Raw genomic sequence first — 26466 nt, forward strand, 5'->3', positions numbered from 1 at the left:
TCTTTTATGTTCTTATAGTCAGCTAAATGCCTTCTCAAAATTAGATACAAAGGAAATTCTTATAGGACAAGAGGTAATGGTTTAAAACTGAAAAAGTGTAGATTTAGATATTAGGAAGAAATTGTTCACTGTGAGGGTGGTGAAGTATGGAACAGGTTGTCTAGAGAAGTTTTGGAGGCTCCAAGCCTGAAAGTATTCAAGGACAGGCTGGATGGGGCCTTGACTGACCTGATCTAGTGGAAGGTGTCCCTGCCCATGGCAGGGAGTTTGAAAATAGAGGATCTTTAAGGTTCCTTCCAACCCAAACCATTCTATGATTCTTTGTGAGGCTGAGAGAATAAAATAATATTCCCATTTAAATATTGTCTCAAAAGTCTGTATTAAATACAGAGACGTCTTTCAAGAAGACAGATTCACTTTGACAAAGCACAGGCTGAGGAAGAATATGTTCTGTCTCTGAAAAACATTCACTTTTTAGCCAAAATTTGGAAAAAGTTATTTCAGAATTTCAGGAGCATGGAAGCAATCACTATATTCTGTGAGTGTCCCAGTCCAGCAATCATAGAATCATAGACTGGGTTGAGTTGGAAGGGACCTCTAAAGCAATCAGTGCATTATAGAAGTGTCACATTGTGGTGTTGTCAGAAGGGCTGCAAAGGCATATCCACACGGGCTGTTCTGCAAGGGCCATGAGGCCTGACTTCCTTGCTGAGGTGACAAGATGCTTTGAGATGATGGAACACCATTTTGAAATGTTACCATGGGACACCTCAGATACCAGGTCCAAATATTCATTTGTAGCATTTTTTAATTTCTGTGAGAATTTCCCAGAAGTGCTCTCTACCTTTGTTGAAGCTATTTCCAAAACACTAATTAAGATTTTGGGGTTTTGGGGACAGTATGGGAGAAGATCAGAGAAAATTGTTCAGGATATGCTGTTTAATTTTAGTGCATACATTGTAAGCCAAAGCTGTTTATGTATGTGGTTAGCACGGTAATAGAGAGGTGAAAAAAAAAGCACACACACCAAAAAAAAACCCAAAAAACCAGCCCCCCCAAAAAACAAAAAACCAACCAGAAAGCCAGTTGCAATCAATGGCAGTTTAGCTTGTTCATATTTGTGGTGGGGTATTTTTTGCTAGTGATTTTTTAGGATAAAACAGTATTTAACTACAATCCTGTCTACCAAAAAGTTAAATATTTGGCACTGCTTGCTAGTAACCTAGCATTAGTGTTAAAAACAGTAAGATTTACTGGCAGCTATTAATGTTCTAATAATGGGTGTATTAGACTGCTCTGAGAGTTAAGATGGGGCTGTATAAAAAGGTTGCAGATACATATCCAGCTCTGACCAATGCACTGTCAGACACAGGAAATCTTGATGAAAACTATCCCAGTGCAGACTGGGCAATATTTTATTCATGGCCCTAGAGAATTCACCTCAAATACTGTGTTCCACCTCAAATACTGGGTTCAGTTTCGGGTCCCTCACTACAGGAGGGACTGGAGCATGTCCAAAGAAGGGCAACAAAGATGGTGAGGGGTCTACAGCATGAATGAGGAGCTGCAGGAGGAACTGGGATTGTTTAGCCTGGAAAAGGAGGCTGAGGTGAGACTTTCTCACTGTCTGCAACTGCCTGAAAGGCGATGGTAGCAAAGCAAGGGGTCAGTTTCTTTTCCCAAATAACAAGTGACAGGCCAAGAAGAAGCAGTCTCAAATTGTCCCAGGGCAGGTTTAGATTGGATACCGGAAAAATTTCTTCATGGAAAGGGTTGTCAAGCACTGGAACAGGCTGCCCAGAGAAGGGGTTGAGTCAGCTTCCCTGGAGGTATTAAGACTGTAGATGCGGTGCTTAGGGACATCATTTAGTGGTGGACTTAGCAGCTCTAGGTTAACAGTTGGACTCAATGATCTTAGAGGTCTTTTCCAACATAAACAATTCTAAGACAATATTTTAATCAAGGCATTTACATATATAAAGTATACTTTCAGAAAATGTTTTTTCTGTCTTTCAAGCTGAAACCAGAGAATAGATTTTAAAGCTATTCAGATGTCTACAATTATGAGCAAGTGCCTAATGTCACTTTCTAAAATACACAGCATGAATCAGTTTTCTTAGTCAATCTAATTGTTCAATATTAATTGCACATACACATTGTCATGGAAAGTTATTCCTACTTATCAATAAGCAAACACAGAACAGGGGCCTCCTTGTATCAATAACCATCAACCAACAGCAAATCTCCTGTTTCCTCAAGGCAAACAATCAGATAGCTTTGACACCTACAGCTACTGGAAACATCTGTCTAAGAAGGAATCAAACTAGTGGGATCCTGGAGAACTATAAATACAGTAAATGGATTGAAAATACTACAGCTGGTGCTCAGAGATTGTACCGTTATGAAGTACTACTCTTTGCTAATAAAAATCTAGAACTCACCAGAAGTTAGCTTACTGTGGATTTGGAGCAATTATCAACTATATAAAGAAGAGGTGAAAGATGTATTATGGATTAAAGCCATGTTTGTACAGCAGACTATATGGAAGCAGAATAGCTCTTTAAAATGAGAATTCCTTTGAAGGCATTAGGGTTAGGGCATAAATAATGTCAATACCTATCTATGTACACACCATGGCTCTACATATCATTGCAAGATGATACTATGAGAAATGAGAGAATGGACATAAGAAAACTTTAATGTAAAATTATTAAACTGTTCCTACAAGACAGTGAAATCACCATGGCTACCAAGTCAATCACAACTATGTAGTTGGTGAGAATCCTGCACTTCTCTCTTGCAGTGCTCTTCAAGCACCTTCTCCAGCCCATCATCATCCAATGCTATATGCTCCCTTGCTCTCAGATATTAATATGAAACAGAATCAGAAAACAGCTGTGAAGCATAATCATGCTATTTTCATTGCACTGTTAATTGACAATAACGCAAATTTATGAATGCAATTATATAAACATACAAGAAAAATACTGGACAGATCTAGGTCTGTTTCAGGCCTGTTTCTGTATGGGACATTACTGTAATGGTGGCTTTTGCCAACTACACAGATTCAAGAGACAACTAAGAATTAATCCATCAACTGCCTTTGATACACTGCTACAATGTCCAGGTGCCGTTTGATCTTAACTCTTTTACTAGCTTTAGCTACTTTTTAACATCTTTAGCTTAGATACAGTACTGAGTACATGGTAATAATTGGAGAATAAAAATAGTGTGTAAGTAATTAATTCTCACAGCTTAGGTAGATAAAGGTTTGATAGACTAAACAGAAGAAATACCAAATCAGATGAGTCAGGGTTTTTCCTGGGGCAGGAGGAGTGATGAAACAATTTCAATGACAGTTAGCAAATAAATGAAATTTATTCCTTATTTGGATTAAGATGCATGTATGCGGAAAAAAGTAATTTTAACAGTTGTGATACTGTGATTCCATTACTTTTCCCTTGAAGAAAAGCACGTGGAAGTTCTCACATGTATACTCAAACTCCTCTTCAGACTTCAGCTTTATTTTATATTTGCATATGATCATTTGCATGTATTTCACATTACAATATGAATTCACCACAGGACATGCATTTGCCATGTTATATCTTGATGGCATTAACTGAACAATCAAGTTATTACACTTTCTGTTGTTGTTACTGAGAATGCCTGTGCTCTCTGAACATGTTTCCCAAAACCCTCATGGTTCCACAGGTAGTGTTTAGGGCCAGCAACAGATACACACCATCCAATACCCAAGATAATTATTTTAGAACTTTTTTGTTTTGCATCTCTACATGGAACAGTCTTGCACCATGTAAAAATAGCCTCATTGCCAATATTTTAAGAAGACAGAATACCAGAAGTTTATATCTGGAAATTACCTTGGCAGCCATCAAAATCAAAATATTACTGGAAATAATTTGTTGAGGTTATGAAATCAGCCCAGTGACAAAGAATCCTCTTGATTAATAGCCACACTGCTATCAGGCATCAGTAAGAACAGCATTGACTTCTACATGTAGAAAGCTCTGCAGACATTATTCTTTTAAAAACAGTGATTACTTAAAGGCTAAGGTGGTCAGTTTTGTTAGGAAGCGGTATTAAAAGTCTTACATAGTATATGAAAACATGCTATGTTTTATAAAAACTCTAACCATTCAAGTTGATCACTAGCTTCAAATCAGATACATTCTCCCCAAATCCTGCTCCTGAACTTGTTAGGGTCACTGGGAAGTTGTCAGTGCCATCAGCAAGATTAATAGCATGAGTGAGAGAAGTGATTCAAATACCTGAATGCTTTACACAGGGTGGAGTATTTGAAACATCTGCACAGGGCTTGCAGCTACTGGACCTACGAGAGACCTGCACTCTGCTGAAGCAATAGCTGGAATGCAGGTGGGATATCCTACTGATCTTTCCTCAGGCATCTGATAAACACTGATAAAATATTTCCGGTAACAAGACAAAAAAAGGAAATAAGCATTTATCTACAGCATTTTGCATTCACTTCACACCTTCCCAAGTGAAATTTATTTACAACCTCAAAAGCAAGTTAATTGTACAAGTTTCTATCTAGTGTTAGTAATAACGCAGGCAACTAAAAATTTGTCCCAGATAATTCTCTTTTTTGTTGATAGATGTTCTGTAAGTATGCAGAACTGTACAAACGTGTCAGATGGAAAATAATTCTGTAGTATGATCTGCTTGCTTTGGTGAGGTTGCTTTAGATAACCTCCAGAGATCACTTCCAACATGAATTAATTGAATCTATAAAAAAAAGATGCAGTTTTAAAAAACATTCTCAATGAAAAAGCCACAAAGCACAGTACCTTTGATAAGTATTTGATTACAGAAAATAGTAAAGGAAAGAACTGTGCAGGCACCATACTGTAGTGGTGTATATTGCATCCATATCCATATAAGGGGTCAGTGTTATCTTAGTGTTTTGTTTTTCATTATTATTTTTTTTTTTTACAGTACATAAATATGCTTTAAAAAGACAGGCCTTGTCAGGGAGGTGAACTGAAAAATGTTACACTAAATCAGAGGCCAGTAAGACTACAGAGGTAAGACTAGTATGTAAGTAGTTTAAATTATATGTATGAAAATGAAAATAGATTTTACTTACAATACTTGGGACATTGCATGAAACAAAAATCTTACTATGATAACAGAGAACTGGAGACTTTCAAAGCTGTAATTTTTAGAAATTAAACAGGACTTGAGAAACAGAAATTGAATATAAGCCCTGACAAATAAAGAATGTAGTTTTAAAATCATAGGCAAAGAACTGAGTTTTGAAGATGATAAACTTCAGTGATTAAAAATGTTGTGTATTAGACATTCATTTTAGCATGTTGCATCTTTCACAGCTGTTGATCAGGTTAAGTTACAAACAGCCATTGGGCTATCAGGGTTTCAGTAAAGACCTATTGTATTGGGAAGGTTTTATTTAAAAAAAAAAATAGAATGATTTAGCCCATACCTAATTGTTGTCCAAGTGTCACTTGCTAGACTGTGATAAAACTCTTCCCACCATATTTTCCCCAGAGAGGATGGAGAATGTGGGAGACTGAACTAGAAAGCATCCAAGTCCATATACTAGTCCATATGCTATGCTGCATAAAGACAGGTGTGGCCAGCAGGTCAAGAGAAGCGATTCTTCCCCTTTCTCTGCTCTTGTGAGAACCCCACCTCAAAAACTGTGTCCAGTTCTGATGTCCCCATCACAAGAACGCAGAGCTGTTGGAGCGAGTCCAGAGGAGGGCCACAAAGATCATCCAAGGGCTGGAATAATTTTGCTATAAGAATAGGCTGAGGGAGCTGGGGTTGTTCAGCCTAGAGAAGAGAAGACTCTGGGGGTCCTTCCAACACCTGAAGGAATCCTACAGGAAGGCTGTCGCTGTTGTGGCAGACAGAGCGACATGTACACACTTGTAGTTTAAACAGAGTAGAGCCTTTATTGCTTTTAACAACACATATTTATGTTTTCTATGCTATTGTGGCTACTTCTAATTGGTTAACAAGTTGTTTTTAATATTCTTATTGGTTATTGCCACATTGCTATGGTCATAGCTATTTATGTCAAACTACACAAAGGTAAGATTCAAACTCTTTATCTCACAGTTTCCCAGGCGCTCTCCATCCTTGCAAACTATCTCTATCTCTTCTGCTCTGGGACTTTCCAAGTCTTTATGGATGCACAGTAATCTGTCCAAGGTTAATTACTTCTTAGGCAAGAGACCCATAGTCTCACAGTAGTTTCCCACAGAAGGTTGGAGAGGGACTTTTCATAAGGGTACCTAGCGATAGGACAAGGGGGAATTAAGATGAGTGAGAGTAGGTTTAAGACTGGATCTTAGGAAGTTCTTCAGTATGAGGGTGGTGGGACTCTGGAACAGGCTGCCTATGGAGGTCGTGGATGCCATCTCCCTAGGGGTGTTCAAGGTTGGATGAAGCCTTGAGCAGCTGAGTCTAGTTGAAAGACATCCCTGCCCATGGCAGAGAGGTTGGAGTAGATGATCTCTATGGCCCCTTCTAACTTATGCCATTCTATGATTCTGTGATATACAGGGGCTCAGCAAGGTATTGTGTCCTAGCATCTTTGTCCATAAAAACAGGGGATCTGTGCTTTCCCCTGGTTTTCTGTTATCACAGACTTTAAGATCATTTTGTCTTGTTGCAACTGTGTATCTTCATATAAGCAAATTGGTTTTAGTGCAGAAGTATAATGAGAACTTTTCAAAAAAGCACATATAGCAAGTAAGTCATTATTCTGAATATCCCAAAGAACAAGTGATCATTTATTCATTCATGCACAGCAATCCAGGAATGGGATTAAGTAAGTGATAGGTTACATATTTTGGAAAGGGACAACATCTAGTCAGTGTAAAATATGGTGATAGTTCAGTGTGAAGACAAAAATATTAATTTTCTGCCTGAGTTTCTTTAAACTTTGTGGAGATTGTGTCAACTTGCTGACACAGAAATAAAAAGAAAACAACTTTATTGAATTTTAAACAGTTTCTATTTAGGCATCCAGGCTGAGTTTGTAGCTACCGGTTATTAATAGACACAAGCACCTCAAAACCCCAAAACATACCAAAACAAACCTCAATCTACTTTTATATCACACACCTGTGGTGGAATGCAACACAGTATCTTCTACAGGTTCCTTCTCCATACTTTACTGAATTTGCTTGTCATATCATTTTAATTGGACTGGTTGATAAGACAATTTTATTATTAAAGTTGACCTTTTTTGATATCTTGCTTTTCACAATTCTGAAGTGGTAACTTTATCTTGATTGAAAAGACTGAACTTGGATGTAAAATAAAAAAAAAAAAAAAGTTTCTGTGTACCAGTTTCTTTTCTCTGGTACATTTTCTCTTTTTATCATGGAATACGCTAGATAGTTTTCAGAAGCTAAAATAAGTGATTAAAGACATTTCCGTTGTCAGTTTTATACTTTTAAGATGTCTTCTCTTTCTTATTTGAGGTTTCTATTTGTTTAATGTTACTTAGCTGAAATGGAAGCCACCCATTTTTTTCCATGAAAATTAGATATTTGCAATATAATACTTGTCCTGTAGTTCCATTCCTCCATCATACACATTACATCTAGTTTCAGTGGTCTGAACAAGCAAAGGCATGCACATAATTAATTCCATGAGGGACAGCTTATTCATATATTCACACACACAACTCTTGCTCTTTGTGTATCAGTTGCACATAATTTGCAATGACTATTTTCTGCTAAATTGAATACTCTGTGTAAATTAAGTTCTAAATAAAGCTCCAAGATACCAGACGCATTTTTATGGTAGCTTGATCAAACATTTTCTATTGTCCTACACAAACATAAGTGCACATGCAGACACACACTGGAAATGGCTTTATTTTTCAGCTTGTGCTATGCAGTAAAATGGTTATAAAAGTAACACAGCAACAGTCGTTTGCACATGTGGATGTCATAAACATTTTGTGGTATTTTACAGCCAAGCTCAATCAAGCACACTGTGGTGGCAATGGGCCTGTTCCAGAAGCAGGCATGGGAGACGTTTTCTCAAGCACCAAGGTGATTTGCAAGTTACCAATGACTAACGCACACGGTGTCGATTAGTTGTAAAGCCAAGTCACACGTTTTTTTCTTTATCAGTGACATATATGCATTCAGGCACATAGGACTTGTGCTTAAAAAAATCCCCAAAACCAAACAACAAACAAAACCCAACCACACCTACACATGAATGTAGGGTTGCTTTATTTTTAAAAAGCAGGTGCCGCCCAATTTCCCTCAGCCGTCGTCGTCTCAGGGTTTCCCTGAGGACACCCAGCCCCCTTCTTCCTGAGCACCAGCTCTCCGAGAAAGCGACCCTCGCTTGCCATCGACCTCCTTCCCCTACGGGAAGCCCTGCCTTGATGGCTGCCCAGGTTCGGGCTGCCCTGCCGCGGCTCGGGCTCCCGCTTCGGTGTTCGCGTGGCACCGCCGTTTCTAAATGGGCGCTAGGACTGCGCTGTCCCCGCCAGACCAGGCCACCCTCTGCCATCCCCGCAGCTCGCGCTCCTTGCCCGCGGCCGCCTAGGACCAGGACCCTAAAATGGCGGCGGCCTCCAGCACCGGTGGACAGGTGAGCGGAGCGGCGGCCTTTTCCTTCACCCCGCCCCGGCGCTCCGCCAGCTCCCGCACTGCTCCGCCGGCGCCCGCCAGCGCTCTGCACCGCGGCCGCCCCTTGCGCGGCCCCTCGCAGCTCGGCCGCCCCCGCAGCGCCCCCGGCCCAGCCCCACAGGCGGGCGGCGCCGGCCTCTCCCCCCTCTCTCTGCCCGGCTCGGGTGCGGAGAAGGAGGGGGGGAAGTTCGGCACTGCGAACCGAGTGAAGGCGTGCTGAGGTCCTCCCGCGGCGGCGGCAGGAGGAGCTAACGTCCCCCGCTCGCCCCAGCAGCGCGGGTCTGCCCCGCTCCTTCGAGAGAACCGGCCGCAGCCCCTGCGGGACAGCCTCCCCTTCAGCTCTCAGGGTAGGGGGAGGATGAAATCTCAGATCATGGAGTTTGAGAAACACAGGTCTTGGGGCACAGTGTTCTTGACTGTCGAGCTCAAAATCTGGGCTCTCTGTTCACTGCAGTGGATGTGCATTCCCCATTGGCATGGCAGGCAGCCGTATGCTTTCTGCATTTCCAGGGACAGATGTCCACACACTTGGGGTTGTTGCCCATCTGCTTTGCTCCAGATAGCACTTCTTGTGCCATCTGCAGATTTTTTTTCTGTGTAGAAAGAAAAATATGGCCATTTGTCCCAGGTTTGGCTGGGACCAAATGGCTGTTGGCTGTATCAAGCTCCTGGGCAAATGGCCACCCACCCAATATCACTTATGAAGAACAAGAGGTTCATGCACCCTGCAACTCCCACAGGCTCCTCTCTTCATCCATTTGTAAAGAGTCACAAGTCCAACGCGTTTGCAAGTGTGCCCACAGTTACTTTATGTGTATTAAGTGTGCCCAGAACATGCTGGAGTGGTTGTGCAACCAGTACAGGCCACTCCAGACAGGCGTGCCAGTGCTTCCAAGCCATTTTCTATGTGCAAAGTTACATCAGTTTTGTGTTTTAAATAGCAGTGATCTTAATAATGCTGAGCATAGTAACTTATGCATTAAAAGCATTTTTTTTCATGATAGACATTTCTTATCAATCACTAGTAAGTGAGATCTATAATGATGTTACTGGAAGTAATGTACTCTGCAAATCAAAAGTGTGTCTACATTTTTCAACATTAAATATGCAAGCAGAAATATCTGGGTGTATAATTTTAAAATGTGTGCATGGAGTAAAATTATATAAAGTTGCAGCTCTCTTGCACTGGGCTGGCTGACCTGAGTGAGAAGCCCATTCTCCCAAAAACACACTTTACTTTTTCACTTCGTGCCTATGAATTATGATTCTCCACAAGAAAAGTAGTGTAACATAATTTTTGAAGTACTTTTATCAGTTTAAAAGAGAGACTGCTAATTTAACATCTCTGTATCTGTCTTAAGACTCTGTTACAGTTTGCAAGGTTCTGTGATGCATAGAAATTGTTGTGTATACTCATTTGGACACTTGAATATACAAATGTCAAAATGTAATGAACTTATAATTATGCAGCATATGTCCTGTTTACTGTCAGGCAATAGAAAACCAGCTGAAGATCTGTGGCTTTAAGAGGAATGTGGATGTCTTTGTGCTGTATCTGGCTGGACAGTAAGTAAAATGTGTTTCTTGGTTTGGCTATTAGTAAAAGTAGAGCACACAGTAAATGGTAACATTTTGTAGAGCTTTGTACTGAATACTTTCTGAATGTCATTTTTATGTGAAAGATCAGTAAATCATATTTATATGTAGCCCATACACGTTGTCAAAAAAGAAATGGTGCAGATACATTCAGCTAACAGCTTCAGCCCTAGATGTGCAGTCCTGCTCCAGCAACCCAGAATGGTTCCAGGATCTGTAAGTTCACAGAGTTGTGCATGAACTGCTACCATAGGAGCAGAGGAGTGAGGCTAATGGACCGACCTGCCTAACTGGCTTGTAAGGCTAGGTGGAAAGAGTATCAAGGTGGTAAATCAAAAAACATAGGATCTGCCCAGTCTTAAGAACTGCCAAATTTTTGACCTCCCTGAAGAAATCTCTTATTTTTCACAGTAAAACTCACTGGTAGCACCTTTGAAATGACCTGTATCTCTGCTATTAAGAACTGAAGGGAGGGCACGGCAACATGGAGTACAAGAACACTTGATTGAGTCTGGCAGTACTGATCACAAAGCTGATCTCTGAGAGCTTCATGAAGCAGCTTAAGATGTAGGGCAGATGAGGAGAAGAAACCATGCTAAGTGAAGGAAGGCAAAGCTGTCATGAACCTGTGGGTGATCTAGGCTGATAGAGGTGTATGTTGTAGGATGAACATGCTGAGAGGCTACCATAGAAAGATGGTATGTGACAGGGCATACTTCAAAGTTTTTGGAAAGCATACTTTGAATTTCTGGCCAGGGCATAATTCCAAGTGTTACATACCTGTCTGCAGCCTCACAACTGCATTTACTGTTTGTACAGCTGATATCACATATAAAGATCTAGTGTAGTTGAATACCTCCAGGGACAAGATTTTCAATGTCTTTAGGTCCTATGGATGCAAAAAACAGAGAAGGTGTCAGAGGATTTCACTCTTGTCTGTCCTGGTTTTAGTGGAAATCAGATGGTCTTGAAAATCTGTGTGCCCACTCAGATCCCTAAATTCCATAGCACATCTCCTAATTTACACCAAGAAAACATTCAACCCTTTGTGAAAAGGACATGTAAACCATATAGTCACTGTCAAAATTATGAATATGTGTATTTTAAAAGTAAGAAAACATTCATAAAATCTAAGGGAGAAATTTAAATAATGAGAAAGTTGCAAGATGTGTAAGTATATTTTCTAAACTATACAGGAAAATCACCATGGGTATGTGAAAAAGAATTAGGATTATATATACAGTCTTAGCAAACACATTTTCTGATTTTTAAATACTCAGATGTGTGCCCTCACTGGCTTTGAAGTATTCTTTTTTGGTTGGGAATAAAAAGAAATGTTCAGATGGCAGATACAGGAGTGATATGTCTTTTCATGAAACCATGTTGAGAAAGATGATGCAAGCTGGCTTCTTTGATGACTGGAGAGAAGTGAATTCCTTTTATTCTATACAAGTTTATATAAGCCTTCAAACTTAGCCAGTCTCAGTATCAGATCATGCCTCCTTAACTGTTGGTTTGACATAATTTTCTGCTGGTTCAAAAAGGAAAATGAAAAAAAATTGAAGTCAATCAAATAAGAGGGAATGAGTTTATATTCTTAAACCACTACTGTTGAAGGGATGTGGAAAAAAGTGTACTTTTGGACGCTGAAAGCTGTCATCCTGGGAAAACTGATTAACTTAGCAGTAGGTAGGAAAAGAGTGCTGCAGGCCAAGGAGGATCGGTTCGTAAGAGACAAGCTAAGTCTAGAAGGCATACAGACAGGGCCAAGCTCTTTTAAAATGTTAGAGGAATTAAGCTCTACCTGGGGCAAATTAAATGCTTTAATACCAGAAAGAAAAAAACCCCACAAAACCAAAAAAACAACAGATCAAGGCTTGGAGATAATCAAGATGAGGTTACTACAGAGGGAGTAGAGCCAGTTAAAATGTAAATCTGTAAGCTAGGTATAGAATGGCAGTGACAAAGAACATGAGGGAAATTTTGGCTTTGCTCTCTGAAATACAGTTCAAGGGTAAACAGGTAGAACTCTACAGAGCAATTGGATAGTAGCTCTGTAAGAGCTCTGTAAGAGCTCTCAGTGTCCTGTCAACATTCATCTGCTTGTGCTTGCTACTTGTAGTGATACATTTACTGGTTACTTGTGCCAACAGATGCAAAAATATGTACTTGCAGGGCTTGATTTTATGGATTATTTGAGAAAGCCAAAAGCCAAGTTTAACAAAGTAGCAGCATGGGATAATCTAGATGATTTTCAGAAATGTAGAAGAATAAAAGGACAGCACCTCAGCTTTGTAGGGTTTGTTCTTAACAGACTTTCTTTTCAAATACAAGATCAGAAAAGGTGCCCACTCAACCCCTTTGTCTGTATTTGTGTCTGTCAAAGGAAAACAAAGACTAGTCTTCACAGCTGGAAGACAAGCAGATCATTTTAGGCTGATAGTGTGAGGTTAATTTTTATCAATCCTTTTAGTTCTTTCTGAAATTCTAGTGGAAATCAAGAACGTTTATTTCAAGCAATGAAAAATAAGGAGGAACAATTAGTGAAAATTACTTGGCAGCTCACTGATACTCTCTGGTTAGCAGGTAATTTGCTATCTGTAGTACAGTGGAAAGCTCAAAGTGCTAGACACACAATTAAACAAAAAATTCACCAGCACTTAGGAGATGGTTCCAGCTTTAGTGGGTGTGCACTTTGATTTAAAACAAGACTGCTAATGAATATGAGTAAATACTAAGTTTGTGTGAGGACAGGAGAGAAGAGGGATGGAAAAGTGGACAAAAAATGCACACTATGCACTAATACGAAAAATCATAAGAAATGTACATTGATGTCTGACTTCTGTTGGCTTCTCTGGCACTGTGGCTGGGCAATACATGCTGCACCTTCAAAGCAATTTTCTCTCTTAAGTTTATTTCTGTTGCCAGGATGCCAAACTTCTCTTCCTGTATTCTGAGCAGGGTTTCTACAAACTGCACAGTACATATGGGACTCATACTCCCTGGGAAAATAAGTGCTGTTGTGGGGGAAAAAAAAAATCAATTTATTGGTTTATTCTCATTTCTTTACCACCTGCTGCTTTGTTCCACTTTTGGGTGTGTAGAATGCTTACACTGCCACTGTCTTAATGTTTTTTTTGCATCTTTCTCTGCTGTGATTTTTCAGTGCTTATATAATATTACTGAAAAAAATAATTTATAAAGTGATTATGCACCATTAATGTTAAGATATTTGTTACTCTTTTCTTTTTTTCCTTCCACCAGAGAATTAAGAAGTGTCCCAAGTCTATCACAGTTTCGTAGGTTAAGGTATTTGTGGATTAACAATAATAAGGTAATAAGGAATTCCTTTAAAGAGCAGAACAGTGCATCTATACTCCCTGATTATTATTCCATAATTTTTCTAACATAAGGTATTATGTAATTGTCAAGCTAATAAATTGGTTTTTATTTCCAGATGAATTTAACTGACTTAAATATGACAGTTTTGAAGAAACAGTATTTTGGTTTACATTATACAGTGTAAGCAGATATCTTTTCCTTTAGATTCACATCACATTTATAAATCCTGTATAGTTAAGAAACAGGTTTTGTGCTAATACCTTAACAATAAAAATAAAGGATGAATATATTTAGAACTGAGTTATTGGCAAAATTGCCTGATAGCATACTGACAGCTGAAGTCTGGGATTGTGGTTTCCATTATAACTCACAGCAAGTGTGCCCTGCCCACCAGAGTGGACAGCTCTTGGAATGGACCAAGCAGTGATATAGCTGTAAGGCTGTGATACAGCTATAAGGTATTCTTATGCCAACTTCTGGGCTTCTGTTATAGTTTAATGTTTCAGGAAAGAACTGGACTGCAGGAAATGTGTAGCTTGTGGGTTTACTCCCTTGCAAACATGCATAGTTTATTTCCTTGTAGGCTAGTGGTTGAGGCGAGACTCCCTTTTGCCTTCCTACACAAGAGTGTTGTAGAACTCATTAACAGTGCTTCTCGCTGTGCACAGGAAATACAACTGCAATGCTAGGGCTGATGGGGTACCTTCTGCCTCTCTGCAGGCCGTTGTGTTCAAGTTATGAGAGATTTCCAGGTGAATCATTAGAGTCTGACAGCGGGTCACATGAATTTCTCTCATTTTCAGTGCACTGCGTGGTCATAAATCAGTTGCACAAACCATGTGCCTTACTTTCTGCATCTGTGCAAATCCCCATTGTCATGTTTATTATATCCTGTAGGGGTTTTAGACAATGCTCTGTCAAAATCTCCAGACACAACAGTTTCCAGCCAAGTCTAAGCACATTGTATCTTACACAAAACTATTTGACAGAACTGTCTGATTTAGAAATCTCCAAATACATAGCCAACCATTATTAAACATTTGAATTCACTCCAAACCTTCACCATTAGCCTTCACTGATAATGGGAAAGTAAAAAAAGTAATAGACCCCAGAAATTTCTAACATGCTTTAAAATAACTTCTTGTACAGTCATTTATATGACTTTCACAATGGGCCCAGGTTCTTAAAACAACAGAATTATTTGCTCAGGTAAATAAGTAGCTCTGAGAGCAGCAGAAAAAAAAATAAATTTACATTCCATGTCACTTTGGAGCACGTGTATGTGCTGCCCCAGGCTAACATCAATTATAAAACATCTTAAGTCCTCTTAATTGGAAGACCTATGCTTATCCAACTATTTTAAAAAAGAGTAAAAATGTGGCTGCATTAAAAGGTTGAATTAAAATCACAGGTATAGTAAGGCTTTCTCTTGTGTTTCTAAAGGTCACTAAAGAAAAAGAAGAAATGGCCTGATAGACTAAACAGAACTGATCTTGCTAACCATAAAAGATAAATAAATCTGCTTTTTGCAGAGATCTCACTCTCCTACCTAAGAAGTAACAAAGACTGTTCTTCTCTTGTTCTGTATAACATTTATGGAAATGTAATTTTTTATATAACCTGTGTGGAAAAGCCACTCAGTAGCTTTCAAGGAGGAGTACCAGCTAAATGTTGTAATAGGAGGAGCGTATTTTCCTGAACTCACATCAAAGATATTTTTTCCCTTAATTTAAAAATGCATTGCAATAATTTTATCACAAAAAAGTAAATTTCAGATGGTCCTTAAACCCCTAAATTTGTTAGGTAGAGAGAAATGTCTCTATATACAGTATGTGTGAGCTTCAAACTACACAAGATACAATAATGATTTTGAAGAATAGGATTTTTTAATGTGTGGAATATTGCTATTTTCTCTGAACCAGGTTGTCCTGAGGTGAAGCAAGACTCATGATATTATTTTGAAATTTCTTTTCTTAGAGGATTTCAGAGCACTTTAGGAATGGAAAAACCTGTCTTATTCTTCTTTAAACTTTCATGGACTGTTAATACACAGAGCAAAGCACATATGTTTTAAAATCCATGGCACAATTCAAGGACTGAAATCATTCCCCCACTAACAAACAACTCTGCATCACAGAAATTAAAGTAGTGTCAGGAATAAAATTCTGTTTGTTGGGTTTGCATTTAAACTCTAGGGTAAGTACTTAGGTATCATTAGTACTCCCAGTTCTCAACAACTGTAATGGTCAGCTTGGTATCCCATACCACAGACACTACCTTGCACTGAAATCAGGTGAGATCAGATTTCATAGGGACTGAAGATAGCTGTTTATTGGGAAATGCCTCCATACAGCATTTTTTTTTCTGTAATTGTAATTGATTCTGTAAATCTGATTAAATGTCGTTTTGGAAATTTAGGACAAATATGTGCTCTGTGGACCTGCTGGTGAAGAAATAATTTAAAAACTAGGTGCTGTTTTCATTCCAAGGATGTATTTCAGAAATATTCTTAAATCAACAGAGAATTATTAGATCCTACAAGGGTGTTCTCACTATTAAAAATATTTCAAATGTGAATAGGAGAAAAAACCTGAATCAGACCAGTAATTCAGTAAAATCTGTTTCCAAATACAAATTTGTAGCTCAAATAATTAGGGTAAGGCTGTACTACTTGTATTTGATGTGTAATTAATATTTCTAATGAAGGTTCTGCTGTCAAGGAATCCTTACACCAGAAGTCTTAAATATAAGAAACTACCTGTAGTTAAAGTTTTCAGGAGGCTGGTTTATGCTTTTCCAGAGTTAGACTCATATATGACAGTTTTCCTAACTCTAATTTCAGATTCAAGATTTAACTTTTTTGAGCAAGAACTACTGTTTGACTGAACTCTATCTCCACAATAATGAACTGACAGATATCTCAGGTACCAGTCTTCCTTACTTAGAATGCTGAGCAGAGGTTGTACTTCCTTTTCTGTGTATGTGTACTCAAGTTTATAAATGTGGGCAACAGCAAGTAACTTAGTGGCTGAGAAGTTGGAAGGAGGGAAGGGAAGAAGGGAGGAAGGGAAGGAAGGAAGGAGAGAGGGAGGGAAGCATAAGGGAGGAAAGGAAGAAGGGAGGAAAGCTGTGTAGTACCAAAAGGCATAGATGTATAACTAGAATGTCAAATTCTGTGTGCAGCATGGCAAAGTAATTGTCTAATACAGGCAGTCAGGTATGGTGAGAATAATTAATTATATTTCATTTTATTTCAGGTGCTCTGAAACACTTATGTGTATTACAGATTCTGTTGCTTCACAACAACCAGTTAATATCACTTGACAGAACAACGAAGGAACTGAAAGGAATTAAAAGCTTGCAGACTCTAAGTAATACCTTATTTTTGTTTTGCAAAACAGCAAGCAGTAGTTTTTTTAATGTTTCTTATCAGGATGTTTCTTGTCTGTTTCCGCATCATTTGCCCAATGGCTTTTGAAGCTAATTATCCATTTCAACTAAATCTGACAGAAGAAAGAGATCTTTAAGACATGAAAATTCCACAGAGAGTACCTCAACTAAGAAACAAACTGCCAAGTGATTTCAGAAGTTAACTCTTTCTGCTGACTAGCCAGTCTCTTGGATGAGTATCTTGGAGGCAGTCAAAGCAGCTTACTGCTGCTTTTTTGTAGGAACATGGGAGTGCAGTGAGGTTGTTGTAGAGCTGGAGTTGAGAAATAGGTGTTACTGATATTGAAGGTGGGAGTGATAGGTTATAGAACCCAAATTCCTGCCTCATTAATTCTGTTCCTCATAGAACTTACTTTCTGCATGTTTTTTTTGGCAGGCTGTGGATCACTTAGAGTCTAAGAATAGCTATAGTTTAGACATTATAACAATATCTGCTAAGTAGCATACTTTTTGATATGCTGCCTGGAAATGGAAGTAGCATGGGCTCTGAAGTTTCAAATTAAATTATACAAGACAGAGTTAGCACCAATAAGTTACAATGTAAGAACTAGCCTCCAGGGAAAGTAGGAGTATATGCTATTAACCTCTTGAAGGTGAGAAATGTAAGCAGTCTTTTTCCATAGTTCCTAAAGCAATGCCATGATAGGTCATGACAAACACTCAGTACTTAGAGAAAACAATTAATGGAGGTGAATATAATCGACCCTCTTTATCCATTCAGAAAACCAAATGTCTGATTGCAAGAAGGGAAAATATGACTAGAAAAGTACACTTCTAGCTGAACTTAACATTGGGCCAAAACTATAAACCAAATCAAGTGATTAGGAAGACAACATGCCACCCAATGATTGAATTTTTTTTCATTTTATGCAAGATTGATAAACTGGTCCATTTAAGAATGGAGTTGTCTGTAGTGATTAGGCAAAGCCCAGACAGAAGTCTTGTGTATGAGTGGTGCAAGTCATTTAAATTGGATTTTATAGCCCTACAAATTAACATAAGGAGCTTTGGCAGACACAAGGAGTTTGTTGTACTCGTTGCAACCTTCTGAAAGAAATAAAGATAAATAGGAGGTAGTTAAAATGCTGCTGAGTTATTATGCATGGCAGTCACAAAGACATAGTGAAAACTTGGTGCACATTGGACTGGCCACCACCATTGAAATGCAAGTGTTTTAAGAGAACTGTCAAGCAATGCATAGAATATACCAGTCTACCATGAGGGGAAAAAAAATGAATTGTTCTTTAGTTCAAAGATAGGAGAGTAAATGCTAAAGAGTGGAAGAAACCTTAAGTTTACAGTCACTCCTTTTGGGCCTTTTCAGTCATGAAAACATTGTCAATGTGTTTGTTTTAAATGAGTGCTCAAATTAACAGAACTCTATATGCTGTCATATTTGAAGTAAATTACAGCAGTAAATGAACAGAACAAATTTTCAGAGTCTTATCCTATATATCATATCGTATTACTATATCATTTAGATGCCTCCTTGTCATATCAGGAAATGTGAAATGGGTGTAGAGTTCGCCCTGTGTAACTTTGAAAAGGGCTGTGCCTATAACTCACCTTTATAAAACACTAATTGTTTTGGGAAAGGGGGAGTTCGCCTTGTTGTGAGGTAGAGCTGGTTTTTGTAGGGCTGGATAGTGCCATTTAATTAAAAAAACCCCAAAACCTCTTCCTAGCCTGTGATAGCTGGATGCATGCTAACATTTGATTACTTTGTAGCTCTTGGGGACATTAGAACCATTAAAGTGGGGCAGTCTAAGGCACTGTTATTGTTCACTTCAGAAGCAGCAGTCAGCTGCCAAAATGTTGCATTTTTCTTCCTTAAGTCTCTCTTCTGAGTTTTAGCCACTGCCCTGCAGTGGATTTGTAGCCCAACACTGATCTACGTCAGGCATTTAGGGAAAACATGCAGCTTCTGGATTTACTGTCTGGTTGCTCACAACTGTGGCCTTTTGGGAGATATAGAAGGTTTCTTTATGGGCTCACCTTGTGCTTACATCTCCCTGTTGGAATCCAAGTTTTTTTGTTATGTACTCTGTAAATTGCCTCACCTGATTTATTATCTGCAGCTGATAACATCTTGCTGCTACACCTCAAAAAACTCTTTTTGTTCTTCACTGTGTTTATGCCACAGTAGTTACTGTCTGCCCCATGTGGGATAGGCACACTATTTTCCTGTACTCCAAATAGAGAAAACAGACAAAACTGTGGAGGAAGAAAACATTATCCCTAATTTGTAGAAATAAAATTGCATGACCTTGACAAGAAAATAGACAGCAGAACCAAGAATTGATTCCAGGTGTTCTGTAAATAGGACCATCTTGATCTGTACAATGGTGGGATTTATTGTAAGGATGAGCAGTAGGAAAATTCATATACTCTAAAATAAATCTGCAAATCAGTGTCGATGAAGAGGGATGTGCTCCAAGTAGCATCCAGCTTCAGAAGTACTTAGTACAAACCCTGAGTTGTGGCTTGGGAAAAAAAAAAAGAACCTCTCTTGAATCTTCATTCCTTTCCACTACTAAATGTACCTGCTTTTAGAGATATTTATGAAGCTTTTTTTCTCTTTGGAATGCTATCACATATCTTCTTGACTCAAGAACAGACTTATCAGATTTAGAGCTAAAATGTTTTCTGATTAACACTTTCTGGAAAAAATAGCTATAGACTGCTTTGATAAAAATGGAACTTTCTTTTGCTGCCACCTTGTGGGCCTCTTCTTCTAAGTACACAGAATTTTATAAATTTGTTAAATTAAAATATTTTAAGTTTTCCTCTGTGTAGGAAATACCAAATGCCCGTTTCAGCCTTATTGCACCCTCAAAATAACTGCTAAAACCCATCAAGCACCCAGCCCTCTTTGGCAGTCATGCTTAACTTTGAAGAACATAAAATGGTATCTTGTAGTTTACAAATCTGTGTGGAATATATGAAACTATTTTCTTCTTCCACTCTCTCTTACTTGCTTCTGTAATACAATCTTTTCCTCCTTGACTACTAAAGCTTAGAAGAGGACTCTTTATGCTAGAGTGATTATTAGCCACAGCCTTTCCTCAAAAAGAGAAAACAAGACCAGTGTAGACCTTGGCAGAAGTTGTCAAAATTATTAATTTAAGATTTCTTTTTCTGTGTGCTGATCTGAAGGTAGCATCCTTCTGATTATTTTTACTGTCTCAGAAGAACAGCATTTGTGTAAGGAGGATTGATACCTGCCTGTCTTGCAAAAGTTTAGTTTTTCAGGTAATGTGAACCTGAACATAAGTATTTTAGTCAAGTTGCTAATAGGCTTTCAGAGCTTAGTACCTCAAGCTTCAGTGAAGGATAGTGGGACTGAGGTTCTCTGGAACGTAAGTCCTTTTAAACATTTTATTCTCAAAGTTTCTTGGGTTTTCAAACTCATCATCCATCAAAATATCAGAAGATTTGGTATTTGCATTTTATATTGTGCCTATGGGATAAAAACTTCATATCAGCTGTGATAAAGCCTTAGGTGTTCTGAAGCTCTTCAAGCTTTAGTAATCCTTTTTCCTTGTGTCTTATCTTTAAGTTGTGCCACCTAAAGTATTACTATTATTTAAAATAAATACCTAAAAAAATACAAACATAAGAAAATAAAAAAATATCTCTATCAAAAGTCTATATCTCTTGAAAAAATAGAAAAAAAAAAACATTTCAAAAGATTGGCATGCACAAGGGCACCTGGGCTCTGCAGTGAAGCCAGTTCTTGCCGTCCTTGCATAGGTGAGTAATTCTGCATGGGTAAAGAGACTCTGTTTTGTTTGCCCAGCATAAAAGCAATTTAAATTTGATAATATGTTGTACAGAATCTTTGGCTACTAGTGATCTTTCATTTTCTTACCTTGCTAAATTAGTTGTGTTTCTTTTGCTGGGTTTATTTTTTGTGCTGTTGTTTGGGTTTATTGTATATGTTTTGCAGACCTATTCCATAACCCTCTGGCACAAGACACAGGCTACCGGCTTCATGTGATATACTTCCTTCCTTCAGTACAGCTCCTTGACAGGAAGTGTAAGGATTGATTTCTCTTCTTACAAAGCATGAACAGTTGCCTTTGATTTTAATCCATTTGGAAATAGAAGTGAATTAATCTTGCCTGTTCTTTTACATGCATCTTTTGAATAACAAAAGATGTAATGAACAGATAGCCCCTTTTCCCTCCAAGATTTATTAAGCAAATAGAGTTTGCATGGCATAAACAGTTTATTGTGCCAAATACTTTTGTTTTCTATCTTTGTCTTTTAAAGTTGTGTATGGCTAACTTGTATCTTGGTGTATATATTTTTAGGTAAGACAGGTAAAAAACCTGTACTTAGAAATGTCTGCCTAAATTTGTGCATTCAAACTGATGTATTCACAGGAGTGAGTATGCTTACTGAGATACAAAAAATAGCCTCAGCTATCTACATGTTTCTGTACAGTATAAATATGTATATGTACGTTTCTAGTTGAGGTACATCCTGTCCAAGCTCTCTAATATAAATCTTCATAAATCATTGAGAGATCTCTCACAGCTTGTCTAGTGTAAATTCTACAGAAAAAACCCAAAACCAACCCCCAGCTGTCCTAAGAATGACCAGGTGATTAATCACTCAGTCCATAAATGTGCCATAGTGGACCCAGGAAATCAGCTTAGGTGATTTTTGTCTCTGGTGTTTGGAGAGCTATGTGATTGGCAGGGGACTGGAAATTACTTGGAAGCACTGAACTGTTGATTCCTGCCCCAGCGCTGCCATATAAGAAAGTAACATGGAAGAACAATGTCGTCTTGAAAACCTGCTCCCAGCCCCTAGGAGAATGCAGGACTTGAGGAAGGCTGCCACAGAACATCTTCAGTTGCTGCCAGACTTCAGTTTTGTCCTGAATGAAAGCTGGTGGATGTGCCACAGCACGTGTCAGGAGTTGATGAGGAACTGCTGGATCTGACTGCACGGACATTTCCCTACACACTCATTTTCACTGGCACCTCCAGTCTCTTGGATACTTGGTCTTATGTTACACCTGTGCTTAGCACGTCTGCCAGACTGTTACTAATGATTCTTTTTGACTAGGGAGTGATGACTGAAGCTTAATGTGCTGGAAAATATGTGTTGCATTTACAGCTCTAGAAACACTTCCATGAACCTTCCTGGACTTAATCTCCTAAATACAGTTACGCTGTAATCAGTCCTGGATTAAGGCTTGAGGCATTAATTTGTATCAGGCTGTACCCTGGACTTTTTATTTGTTGAACTATTTCTCGAATATTACAAAGCTTCTTCACCATCTGTGGAACATTACCACAGCATAGCCCTGGCTGCCTCCTTTACTCAAGACATGTGCTCACACTTCTGTTACCTCCAGGCACGACTACTGCACTTCCTTTCTAATTGGTCCCCTAGACACCATGGCTTAAAAACTTCCGTAAATTCAAATGCTTCTGCCAGAGTTACTTGGTCTACGCCTTTAGCTCACTTCTATTCCACAGCCAAAGTACTAGATTAGTATGCAGTTCATGTCATTGAAATCAACAGCCTCTATTTGATTTACTAGTCTGAAACTCTCTGTTTGAAATTTAAAGCTTTTTTTTTTTTAATTAAAGTGCAAAGCAGAAAAATCTAAGGTTTTTATTTTCTCTATAACTGAGCAATGGGAATTGAACTGGCCTTGAACAAAGACTTGGTCTTGCTTGTCACAGAGAAACAAGCAAATCGTTACTGACTTCTGCAGTAGATCTGATTTAAGCATTATGAAAAGTCTTACTTTCTAGTTTTTTGGTCTAAAACTTCTGATCCTACTGCAACCACAAGATAAAAAAAAAATATTATTGAGAGCTTCACCCTAAAGCCTTAGAAAGTATCACTCCCATGTTCACATTTTGAATTGTTGTGAATTTATGCAGATTTACATCGCTATTGTTACAAAACTCAGCACACAAAGTGACTCATGTTCTGCATGCAGATAGATAACAGCAGTCTTTTCAGGAGGTAGGAAAAAAATACTTTGTATATCCCTTTTAACAGCAGTTACACAAAGAGAAAGGGAGTCAGCGTTTCATCAGTATGACTCTGAAAGGTCTCGTATTGTGCAGTCGATAGCTTTTGGAAAGAGAATAAATTCGCCCATGAGTACTGCAGTGGGATCTAGCAAATGGACTCAACCAACCAGAAAATTGATGATGCCCTCAGGTAACTGATAAAAATTTACTTGTTTTAGTAGTAAGTATAAATATGTCAGGAACTCAACCAAACTGCTTCATAAATGAGTATAAATACATCAGGAACTCAACCAAATTGCTTCATAGATTACTACTAGTAGCAGCTACATGCAACATATGAATCTTTCTGCTGAGAATATTGTGGCAAATAATAGTTAAAGGATTGTGTTTAAAAATACCAAGATAGCTGAACAAACTGATCTTTTTTTCCAATGTATGTCTTGTGAATGTCAAGTTTTACTTTTAGTTCAATTAAAAACATCTCAGTAGACCTCTAGGCTCTAAGACAGTGATAAGCATCATAGAGTTTTGATGCCCTCTAGTGCCTTTATAATTTCTGACAGAAAGCATTGCCTTCAAAGTAGTGTTTCAAACTTTACATAGCTTGCCTAATTTTGTAAGCAGATTCCTTTTAATGCTTTAGAAGCTAAAGCTATTTTAATGAGGTCTTAAAATACTATATAAAGTAATTTTTAGAGTTCTTAAAAATTCAGATCTGGAAGACAGCAGGATTCTGGCACAAGAAAGCAGATGAATACCACCTGGAACCTTATGATTTCTACCATTGCCAATCTAGACCAAACTTTGAAATCCATACAATCTCATCTGCTTTTTTTGATGTTTTAAAGATAAGAAAATCAATATTGTGTATAGATCACTGAAATGGTAGCATTTTAAATAGTAGTGTAGATAAAGTTTGGAACAGTAATAACTGAATTAATATTTTTTTAAATGTATATATCAAAATAGTAAGGGTGAAATCAGTGTATTTAACAACTTAAAAGGCTTTGAAAAAATCATAATTTAATCATATTGAGGAAAATAAAGCATATCTTAATCCTATTTAATAATTTATTTGTTTTACTGATAATTATCAAAGTAGGCATACAATTGTCTTTATCTCTACCATGCACTCATTCACCTGTGTAGGCAGTGACATCATTTTCAGTGAAAGAAAGAAGGAAAAAAAAACCCATGGAAATGTAAGTCTATGGGAAATGGAATACAAGAACTACATAAACTTAGAAAAGAAAACCCCAACAGATATTTTTTCCACAGTCATTTAAGAAAAGATGATCTTGAACATTTTAAATCATCTGCTAGTTGATAGTTTATTTAGGGTCAACTAATCAAAATGCTGTACAGCCATGAATGTCTTAATTTGAACTTTTGTTACAGATTGTAAATTTGGAAATCAGACAAATAAGTAAGTATTTTTTTTTACTTTTTTTTTAATCTCTGAAGCATTTCATTTCCTCTTCTCATGCCTAAAAAAATACCTTAACCAGAGAAAATGTCAAGTAAAAACGAGCTTTTGACAAATGTCCTGTTCTTTTGTGTTTAACATAGTTTCAACTCTGTGCCATTCTGGTGGGAGAACCTACCTGCTGCTATCTGAAGTTTAATATGGAAAGCTATTCCCCACATTTGGAAATTGGCATATGCATATGCTATTTATTTGTAAGATCAAATGCTGATCACTAGAAAAAACATGCTTTAAGTATTAGAGAATCAGAATGGCTGTTCTGTTTTATGACCAAACAACTTGCTCCTGACTGGCTGTTCAAAAAGACATATTCTCTGGAAGCTATTATTGACTTACAGAATGAAACATTTTTAGTCTGAATTTCATGTTATTTTTATTCTGTTTGATTTCAGAGTCATAGAAATAAATGTAAAACTTAGCTCTGTTATCTCTGTGTCCACAGTGAGGCACTATAAAGGTTGCATTTTAATGTGATGACATTTTTAATGCTGTTTTTATAAATTTCCCAACTTCAGATATCAGGCTTATTTGTACTTTCTGGTTTTACCTATGAATCAAGCAATCAAGCTAATTTATGTTTAAAAATGAATTATTTCCTGCTTTCAGTGGTTTTAGCTGTCCTCACTGATGCAGTGGATGCACAATTTCCATTTTATTTATGCAGATGCTTGGACTTTGCAAGGTACCTGAGCACGTGACAAAGTGTGTTATCCTTGCTGTGTTATCCTTGCATCGTTTATCTTGGGTATTGGTTGCTACAGATACATCTTTATGAAATAAATTATATTGTAGCAGAATTAAAAGGATTTTTCTCTAACATGGAGATCAGCTCTTCACTGAAATGTTGTGTGTCTGCCACTTTTGTCTCCCAGACTGCAGCTGGGGTGGGATGTGTGAACAACACAAGCTCACAGATTCTGCATTTGGAGCTTGGAGAAGGGCTGTTTGCCTGGTGAAATGAATGTGCATTCACATAAAATTAGTGTTATGATTCCCATTGCAGCAGAGCATTAAAAGTATACAACAATTATAATTTGGGGGGTGGGGGGGTTGAGGGTTGGGGAAAGGGGGGAAAGCTGTGAAAACAAGATTTTAAAGTCTACCATAAATGTATTTTAAATAATTTTAGCATAATTTTTCCTTAATATCCTGTGATTCTGACCTTTCCCCACTTTGTTTTGCTTTATTTCATAAAAGAAAGAAACCCTCCAAAATTTAAAACTGTTCAAACCCTCACTGTTAGGGTCATTGTGACTTCTAACTTCACTTTCTACATGTGGTAAATTAGCTCTAAAGTAGCTCAGAAACATTCAGATAATGCACATTTCTTTGTTCCTTTTGCAGAGTACCATTTGAGAACCTTGAAGATGCTGTTTCAGCAAGGGCAATGAGAAGATCTCTAATGGAATTTTCCACTGTTGACTGGAACACAGTAGGCACCTGTCAAGAACGACATCGTGAAAGGAAAGCAGCACCCCATGAGAGGCTGACTGTCCAATTCAGATGAGTGCTTTCTTCCTTAGGAAAAAAATGATTCCTCTCTCTAGAGTGGGGTAAGCCTCTTAACTAAGTTATTATCTCGGTAAAACACGTGCACTAAAACATGCATCTCATTAAATGAACTTCCAGCAAAATGAGAATTAGTGTAATGTTCCTTTTATCATCAGATATGTAATACGGAGAATGAAGACATTACAAAACCAAATGAGAAATAGTGGCAATGTTACAATTAAAGTTGCTTGAATCTAATTATTAACAGAACTTTGTTACCAGAAATTATTAAAGCTAAACTACAAGCTAATTTATAAAACAAACAAAGGATAAAGGATTTCTTAATTTCTGCTGGAGAATTACCAGTGACTTGTCTTCCTCTATCAAAACAGAGACAAGAAAGCAATGCCTGAGGTTTTCCCAT

General features: G+C 37.9%; 1 protein-coding gene across 1 annotated transcript; it reads left to right on the forward strand.

Moving 5' to 3' along the window:
* Window positions 1–8604: 8604 nt before the first annotated feature.
* LRRC72 (leucine rich repeat containing 72) lies at window positions 8605–26058 on the forward strand. The gene is made up of 9 exons (XM_054384822.1): window positions 8605–8885; window positions 10143–10238; window positions 13533–13635; window positions 16453–16534; window positions 16868–16981; window positions 21010–21099; window positions 23091–23255; window positions 24464–24491; window positions 25896–26058. The coding sequence occupies exons 1-9, from the start codon at window positions 8605–8607 to the stop codon at window positions 26056–26058; spliced, it is 1122 nt and encodes a 373-aa protein (XP_054240797.1).
* The last annotated feature ends 408 nt before the right edge of the window (window positions 26059–26466 follow it).

Source organism: Indicator indicator, chromosome 11 (assembly GCF_027791375.1).
Source record: "Indicator indicator isolate 239-I01 chromosome 11, UM_Iind_1.1, whole genome shotgun sequence".
Classification (NCBI taxonomy): Eukaryota; Metazoa; Chordata; class Aves; order Piciformes; family Indicatoridae; genus Indicator; species Indicator indicator.

Bases quoted from the DNA above. Each gene is read 5' to 3' on its own strand.
- LRRC72 (XM_054384822.1), top strand. From the start codon at position 8,605: ATGGCGGCGGCCTCCAGCACCGGTGGACAGGTGAGCGGAGCGGCGGCC. The intron at 10,239-13,532 runs GTAAGTAAAATG...TCCTTCCACCAG, and splicing joins GTGCTGTATCTGGCTGGACA to AGAATTAAGAAGTGTCCCAA. The intron at 23,256-24,463 runs GTAACTGATAAA...CTTTTGTTACAG, and splicing joins AAAATTGATGATGCCCTCAG to ATTGTAAATTTGGAAATCAG.